Source organism: Grus americana, chromosome 29, assembly GCF_028858705.1.
Source record: "Grus americana isolate bGruAme1 chromosome 29, bGruAme1.mat, whole genome shotgun sequence".
Taxonomy (NCBI): domain Eukaryota; kingdom Metazoa; phylum Chordata; class Aves; order Gruiformes; family Gruidae; genus Grus; species Grus americana.
In genome coordinates, this window is record NC_072880.1 from 1,155,134 (window position 1) to 1,163,210 (window position 8,077).

General features: G+C 65.9%; 1 protein-coding gene across 1 annotated transcript; it reads left to right on the top strand.

Annotated features, from left to right (window-relative positions):
• The first annotated feature begins 552 nt into the window (after positions 1-552).
• Positions 553-8,077, top strand: NES (nestin). Its single transcript, XM_054806477.1, has 4 exons — positions 553-1,460; positions 2,508-2,632; positions 3,148-3,221; positions 3,820-8,077. Exons 1-4 carry the CDS (start codon positions 648-650, stop codon positions 7,602-7,604), a joined length of 4,797 nt encoding a protein of 1,598 aa, XP_054662452.1. The 5' UTR covers positions 553-647; the 3' UTR covers positions 7,605-8,077.

Genomic DNA, 8,077 nt, shown 5'->3' on the forward strand with positions numbered 1-8,077 from the left:
CAGCCACGGCTTGTGCTGAGCCCCAAAACTGCCCCGGGCACCGAGAAGCACCGGTGTCCCCGGTGCAGCAGTCACCTCCCCGGGACTGTGGGACCCTCGACGGGCTCCGACGGGGCTCCCTTGGCCCCAGGTTTTGCAGCCAAGCCCCTGAGGACGGGCATCTGCCCACCCACCCTTGAACATCTCCCAACCTCCACACTGAGCCCCACAGCAGCCCCCCAGCACCCCGGCACAGTGCTCAGGCTCTGGGGGGGGCATTGGGGGGATTTTCCCAGGCGAGCCATGGGGGGTGTGTGTGTGGGGTGCATCCAACCCCTCCAGCCACCCCAAGGAACACCTTGCCCTTCCCCAGGGCTGGGAAATGACGGCGGCGTTTGCTAGAACAGGGCTCAGCCCTCCCGCAGCCGGCGTCGAGCCCACGTGGGCTGGAGCCAGCCCGGCTGCGGAAGAGTTAAGCCCCGCTGCTTGCTTGGGTCTCAGGGGCCTCCCACTCGCCCGGCGTGGAGTATGAATAGCTGCGCTCCCCTCCGCTCCCAGCCACTCGCTGCCCTCCCTGCCTTCCCTCTTGTTCAGAGCCCCGGCATCCTCCTCCCCGGCATCCTCCCCAAGCGCCGGCACCAGAGCCCCGGCATCCTCCGGCAGCACCGATGCTGAGCACGGAAAGTTTTGCTGGGGCGAGAGCCCTGGGCGAGGAGTCGCTGCAGATGTGGGACCTCAACAAGCGGCTGGAGGCGTACCTGGCCCGCGTGAAGTTCCTGGAGGAGGAAAACGAGGTGCTGAGAGCCGAAATCCAGAGCGCCAAGGGCAGCCCCGCCGGGGACTCGTGGCGGGCGAAGTACGAGGAGGAGCTGCGAGCCCTGCGGGATGCGCTGGACCATGCCTTCAGGGAGAAGTGCACGGTCGAGCTGGCCAGGGACAACCTCTACGAGGAGGTCCAGCAGGTGAAAAGCAGGTGCCAGAAGGAGCAGGCAGCCCGAGAAGAAGCCAAGAAGCAGCTGTCCTTGAGCAGGAAGGAGCTGGAGGAGGAGAGGAGAGCGCAGATCTGGTTGAAGGAGAGAGCCGTGCAGCTGGAGAAGGAGGTGGAAGCCTTGCTGGAGGTGCACGAGGAAGAGAAAGCCGGGCTGGACCAGGAGATCGCGAGCTTCTCGCAGGGCCTGGAGAGCTTCCGTTGCGCGCCGGTGGCTTTCCAGCCGGTGGAGGTGGAGGACTACTCCAAGAGGCTCTCGGAGATCTGGAAAGGGGCGGTGGAGACCTACAAGACGGAGGTGTCGCAGCTGGAGGGTTCCCTCTGCCAGGCCAGGGAGAACCTCTGGAAGGCGGTGGAGGACAACCAGCAGAGCCAGCTGCAGCTGCAACATCTGGAGAAGGACCTGGCGGGGCTCAAAGCGCGGAAGGAGATGCTGGAGGAGAACCTGGCCCGGCAGTGGCAGGAGCAGCGAGGGGAGGCAGAGAAGTTTCAGGTGGGTGAAGGAGGCTGGGGAGGGGGAGAGCGGGGTGCTGGGGCTGTCTGGGGGGTGCTCAGGCCACCCACCCTCTGCAAAGGGACGGGGGAGATGGATAGGAGGAGGCAAGATGGAGGGAGCAAACCCCGGGGCAGGGAGGGACGGTGGCCCCAGATTAGCTGCAGATGGAGAGGAAGCTGGGGAGGGCGGGAGGAAGAGCAGAGCGACTCGGAGACATCCCTGTCCCCATCACAACAGGGACCCGGGGCCACCCCGCTGCAGGGGAGCAGCACCCAGACACCAGGTCCCCCCCTGCCACCCTGCCCGGGGCACTGCTGGGGTCCCACGGGAACGGAATGCCCCTGCCCACTGCACCCACCCCCCCCCCCGCCCAGTGCTGGGTGCAGCCAGCGGGGTGCAGGCAGCAGGGTGCAGGCAGCGGGGGGGGGTTGCGGGGAGGATAAACTCCGACCGACTTTGCTGCAGCTGCAACCCAACAGCTGCAAAAGTAATTCGGCAGAGGGAGGTGGCGGGGGGGGACACGGGGCTGGAAATGCCGGAGATGGCGCCCGGGGAAGGGTCCCTCTTTGTTCCAGGTCCGGGGACCGGCCACGGGTGCTGTGGAGCAGAGGGTGCTGTGAGGGTGCTGTGGAGCACAGGGTGCTGTGGGTGCTGTGGAGCAGAGGGTGCTGTGGAGCACAGGGTGCTGTGGGTGCTGTGGAGCACAGGGTGCTGTGGAGCACAGGGTGCTGCGGCCTCGGCCGCTCGCCCAAAAGACGCTTCTTTCCCACGCCGGCGTCCCGCAGTCCTGAATCCCCCCGGCCTTTCCGGCAGTCGCCCCCCCCCTCACTTTTCAGCCCCGCTCTTCACCTCACCCCCCTCTCCCCATCCTCAGCCCCCCCCCCCCCCCATGCTAAAATCGAGTGCCCAGGACCCCGCAGCATCCCCAGGGGCGTTGGATGGAAGCGAGAGCCACCTGCACGGTCTCACGTCTGGCAGGGACAGGCAGGGTTCCGGCAGGGCTGAGATGTCCCTGACCCCCCCCCCACCTCGTGCTGCCCGCAGCTGGCGATGGAGGCCCTGGAGCAGGAGAAGCAGACGCTGCGGGTGCAGATCGCCCAGGTGCTGGAGGACCGGCAGCAGCTCATGCACCTCAAGATGTCCCTCAGCCTGGAAGTGGCGACCTACAGGTGAGGTCCCCGACGGGGACGGGGTTTGGGGGGCGGGGGGGGGGGTGTCTCGGGTGTAAGGGAGGGGGGGTTTGGGTAAGGGGCAGCCCCGCACCCCTCTTGCAGCCCTTCCAGATGGCCCCAGACAATGGCAGGCTGCCAGGGGACTGGGGGGACAATTAGCATGAGAATAGGGGCTGTCCCCACCGAGCGAGAGGGGCCTCCCCGGCTGAGCATGATGTCACCCAGGACACTAATCCTGGGGACGGGGGGATGGGAGGGGAGACAGGAGCAAAGGGGGGGGGGGGGGCTGCTCCGGTCCCCTCCCCCCATCCCCGTCCCCCAAGCTGGGACAGGGCAGCGAAACCATCTGCAGCCCCTTTGTGCCTCAGTTTACCTGCAAAGCGGCAGCCGTAGCCCAGTGGGGTGTGCTGGAGCGGACAGGGAGCAGCTCGGCTCTCAGCGCGGTGCACACACCCACACACCCACCCAGTAGCACCCACTCCGTAGCACCCACCCTGCGCCTCTCCTTGCAGGACGCTGCTGGAAGCAGAGAGCACCCGCTTGCAAATGCCAACCGGGGAATACAAGTTGGCCAACGGCTTGCGAGGTAAGGGAGCACCGGCACCAGCCCCCGGCACCGCCGTCACGGCACCCCGGGGGGGTTCAGGGGATGAGGCTGAATATAGACAGGAGCATTTTCCTGGCAGCGGTGGCTCGGCTGCGATAGGAAGGTGCAAACAGCGGCCGGGGGCTCCTGGCACGGGGCTCACAGCCGCCGCGGTGCAGATAGGAGCTTATCTGCTTCTTCACTTCTTTTTTTAATTCCTCCCCTGCACGGGGAGGGCAGGAGCAGTTCCACGTGCCCAGCGGGACCGCAGGCTGTTGTAACAAGCTGAGCATTTCTTTTTTTTCCTCCCCAAAAAAACCCAAGGAAAGCCCGACACCTGTACGCTTCTCCCAGCAGCGAGGTCCGACCGCGGCTGCAGCCAGGCAGAGCATCGGCCCCGCGCGGTGCCGAATCCCCCGGGAGCGTCGGCATGGGCTGCGTTCGAGCGAGGAATTTCCCACTTTCCACGAAGGGGCTGTTTAAAAATAGGAGAGGGGGCAGCGGGCAGCGAGAGGCACCCGGGCGGCAGGGGAGGGATGGGGGAGCCGCACGAGCGGCTTTTTGGCACGCTCACCGCGCTCCCCCTCGCTCTTTACAGATCTCAAGCTGGAGGTGAGCAGCAGCAGCAAGCTGGCACCAGTGAGCGCCGAAGCCAGGCGGCTGCTGCCCCGGGACCACCGCGCCAGCCCCTCCATCTTCCCCAGGGCGGAGGGGAGGGGGCAGCCAGCAAAAGCCCAAAGTGATGCTCTGACACCCAAAAGCCAGAGCTCCGGCGCCAGGGAGCTCCAAAAAATCAGCTCGGTCCTCCATGCCGCAGCACCGCAGGCTGCCAGCATCACCAGGGAGCTGGGTGCCCCCGGCCGCCCCACGCCGAGCCCCTCGCAGCCCAGTAAAGTTACCCCTTCTCTCTCCCCGGACCCCCCCAGCCCCGTGCCACCAGAGCCGGGGAGCCTGAAGGGAGAGGGTCCTGCCTGGCCGGGGGGAGCCGGGGGTGAGATGAGCCAAGGGAAGGAGCATCCTCCCCCCAGTGCCGCGGCGGAGACCCACGACGCCAGCGCCGAGCCCCCGGGAACGGCACCCACCCACAGCCTGCGGTACCCAGCCCAGCTGGTCAGCGAGGCGCTGGAGGATGCTCTCAAGGAAATGAAAGACGACGCTCAGCCCAAAGAAGAGCCCACGCTCAGCGCTGCGTGGGCCCCCCAGGATGCCCGTGCCCCCAGCCCCATTCCCCCCATAGAGGCTTGCAGAGGGGCAGGGGAAGGGCGAGATCCCTCCGAGGGTGTCGGGGACGGCGAAGCCCCCGAAGCGGAGGAGAGGGCTGGGGAAGCCGTGCTGCAGGGGCTGGGTGTGGAGAGCAACAGAGCCGCGTCTCCACCGGGATCACATCCCTGCGGCACGGCTGCTTCCCTAAGCGCTACGGTGAGCCGGGAAGAGATGGGAGAGTGGGAGGAGGAAATGCCGGCTGTGCTGAGCCCACGGGAACCAGACGTGGTGGCCCAGGAAGAGGACGTGAGTGGCCATGGCCAGCCGGGAACCAGCTGGGAAGAACCAGAGCAAGGGGAGGATGAGGTGGAGGACCCAAGCTTGGAGGCATCGCACCCCTCAGAGGATGAGGAGGAGAGGGGACCCCGCAGCCCCTGCGAGGAGGACAGCGATTTCCAGGGCGAAGGAGTGGATGTGCGAGAAGAGGAGTCCCTGCAAAGAGAAGTTGAAGCTTCTTGTGCTGTCCCTGTGGAAAGCCGCCCGGTTTTGCCCATGGAAAGTCACCCAGAAGAGGACTTTGTTGATGGGGAGCAGGAAAAGTTTGAGCATCGGGAAATACCCGTGTGTGAGACGGATCCGGCTGCAGAGGAGGAAAGGGGGCAGGAGATGTACCCGGGGCAGGAGACGTGCCCAGAGCAGGAGCCCTCGAGCATCCACGAGGCCATCCCAGCAGAAGAGGCTTCATCGGGAGCTGAAGAAGATGCTGCGGGAGGGGACGACCCAGGCAAAGCAAAAGATGGTGAGGGAGATGCCGTCGGGGAGGTGCTGGGAGGAGAAGACCTCCAGGGAGGAGAGGATGTGGGACCTGAAACCCCAGAGCAGGAGAGCGCAATCCAGGAGGAGCCCTGGGACCTGCAGGAAAAGGTGCTGGAAGGACCTGCGGCAGAGGGGCTGGAGCAGGAGGAGCTGGAGGCAGAGCTGGGAGAGGAGCCCTGGGGCAGGGAGGATGACGGCAACAGCCAAAATTCCCGTCCGGAGGACTGGGAGGTGACGGCAGAGGACACGGAGGGGGCTCTGGGGACAGAAGAGCCAGCCTGGGCAGGCGACACCCCGACAAGCGCGGGAGGGTTGGAAAGCGAAGAGAGAGACGGCATGTCGCCGGCAGAGCTGGAGGAAACCCGGGAAGATGCTGAAGAAGATGCTGAGAGCCAGGGGACGAGCCAGCAGCAGCCACCGCCGGATGCTGAGCCGGCCCCGGGGCTGGCGAGGGAGGAGCAGGATGGCACCACGGAGCAGCCTGCCCGTCCCCCCGCAGATGTTCTCGGGCGAGGGGACAGCCAGGAGCCGGCCGAGGGTCCGGAGGAGTCATGGGAGGTGCAGGAGGAGGATGGTGACGGTGAGCTCGGCTCAGAGCCGGGACAGCCGGAGAGCAGCAGCGCCGGCCCCGTGGCACGTCAGCAGGCGCCGGGTGACGGCGAGGGGAGCGGGGAGGAGGAGGATGCTGAGCGATCGGGAGAGCTGGAGCAGGCACCGGGGACGGGCAGGGGGGTGGAGCTGGAGGACACGCTGCCGGACAGCACACCCTTGCACCTCTACGAAGGGGAGACGCTGGCTGTGGTCGCACCCGGCCAAAACCCTCCGGAGTCTGAGGAGAGCACAGAGACAGCACCCGCATCCGAAATTACTCCAGAGGATGAAGGATGGCTGGAAGGGAGGGACAAGCCACCAACTCCCACCGTGCCAGAGAGCTGCGAAGAGGAGGCAGGGATGGAGGTAGCCTCTGTGGCAGAGGGTGCTGAGGAGGAGGAGGAAGGTTATTTCATGGTCTCTGCTCCCAACCAGGAGGTGTCCAGCTCGGAGGAAGCCGAGATCTCCGAGGACTTTGAAGAAATTAAAGTTGAAGCAACCGAAGCCAGCAAAGATGACCTGGAAGCCCCTGGAGAAGCGTCTCCGGTGCCAGAGGACGAAGGGCACTTTGAGGCATTTGTTGGTGAAGCAGATGAAGACCTGAAGATGCCCACAGAAGAACCCGAGGTGCCAAAGGGTGAGGATGAGGATGATGCAGTTGGTTTTACTGCTGAGCTGGAGGAAGGTCCAGCTGTGCCCGAGGCAGATCCCAGCTCCCCCGGGGCCGTGGGGCCGCTAGCGGGAGGTGCTGACGAGCCAGCCCAGGGTGCTGCGGGCTCCGGCACCCACGAGGGACCAGGGTGCTCTGAGGGCTTGGCTGCTGAATCGGTCGAGGAGCTCGGTGGCACGGCGGAGCCGGAGAGCGACGCCGGCAGAGCCGAAACACTCCCAGACTGCGACCTGGGGCTGGTGGGCCAGGAGGAGGAGGAAGAGGAGGAAGAGTACGAGGCCGGCACGGCTCACCACGACGCGGCCAAGCCCACCCCTCCGGCAGGGCTCCAGGCCCAGGCGATGCCGGTTTCTCCGCTGCCCGACGAAGCGGAGCAGACATCGGATGAGCAACCATCTGCGGAGGACGAAGCAGCGGACGGTGACAGCCCTCCCACAGCCGGGGATGAGGAGCCGGGCTCCGGGCTGGAGCAGGGAGGTTTTCCAGAGATGATTAAAGAAAACCCAGAAGCGGCTGATCTCTCTGCAGAGGTGCCGGCGGACGTCATCAAAGACTCGGATATTTTGGAAATAGTTGAGCAAGCCCTGGAGTTCAACCAGGAGCTGGTGATGGGGGTGAGGGCGGCCGAGGGTGGGCAGCGGGATGTCGGCGGGATCAAGGTACCCCAGGACACCGGGGAAGACTCCTCGCCCGCCTCGTCCAGCGAGGAGGAAGCGACGGTGCAGGAGGTGCCAGCGGACGCAGCACCGGGGATGGAGGGTCCGGTTCGTGCCGAGAACGGGCTGCATCGGGGGGCCAGCCTGGAGGACCTGGCCGAATTCACCGAGGAGGTGCTGAACGGCATCACCGGCGTGCTGCCAGCACAGGAGCTCACCGCTGAGACCACAGAGCCCGCCGTGGTGATGCCGCCGCAGCCCCCTGTTCCCGGAGATGCCACCGCCACCAAGCTGGCCGATGCCGCTCCGTGCGGCAAGCGCGGTGGGGCCGACGCCGTCCCCGTGACGTCCCCTTTGGGGGACGACGTCTTGTGCCTCGCGCCCGACCAGCCGCCGGCGTGCCGGCTGAGAGCCGAGCAGGAGCCCTGGTCCTCGGGGGACGAGTGATGGCAGCAGGGGGGACCCCTCCGGTAGCCACCTCCCTGTCAAAACCCAGCACCCCCACTTCGCCCACCCACCCACCTAACGCTTCTCCATCTCCTTATGGTTTTTAACATGTTTGTGTGGATTTTTTGCACCCCTTTTCAGAGTGAAGAACCACCGAGCTCAGCTGCCAGCCCCCCCCCAAATTCGCATGCTTGCTCTGGGACCCCAGCCTCCTTTTGTGCCCCCCGCCCCGGGTGGGTTGCCGTGGCTGTATTTAATTTAAACCCCACATTTCCCCCTTTCCCACAATCTTCAACACCCCCCCCCCAGCTGGCGGCTGGGGACCCCCACACGCTGCACCCCGAGACCCAGCGCCTTGGTGTGAGGGCACCCCGGGGTCCCCAGCCCCGACTCGCCGACGCTCGCGGGGCTGACCCACGCCGGATGTATTCGCTGCCTTGACGTTAATTTAATAAACCTCATCCTCCCGCTCG

Bases quoted from the DNA above. Each gene is read 5' to 3' on its own strand.
- NES (XM_054806477.1), top strand. From the start codon at position 648: ATGCTGAGCACGGAAAGTTTTGCTGGGGCGAGAGCCCTGGGCGAGGAG. The intron at 1,461-2,507 runs GTGGGTGAAGGA...TGCTGCCCGCAG, and splicing joins GGGAGGCAGAGAAGTTTCAG to CTGGCGATGGAGGCCCTGGA. The intron at 3,222-3,819 runs GTAAGGGAGCAC...CGCTCTTTACAG, and splicing joins GTTGGCCAACGGCTTGCGAG to ATCTCAAGCTGGAGGTGAGC.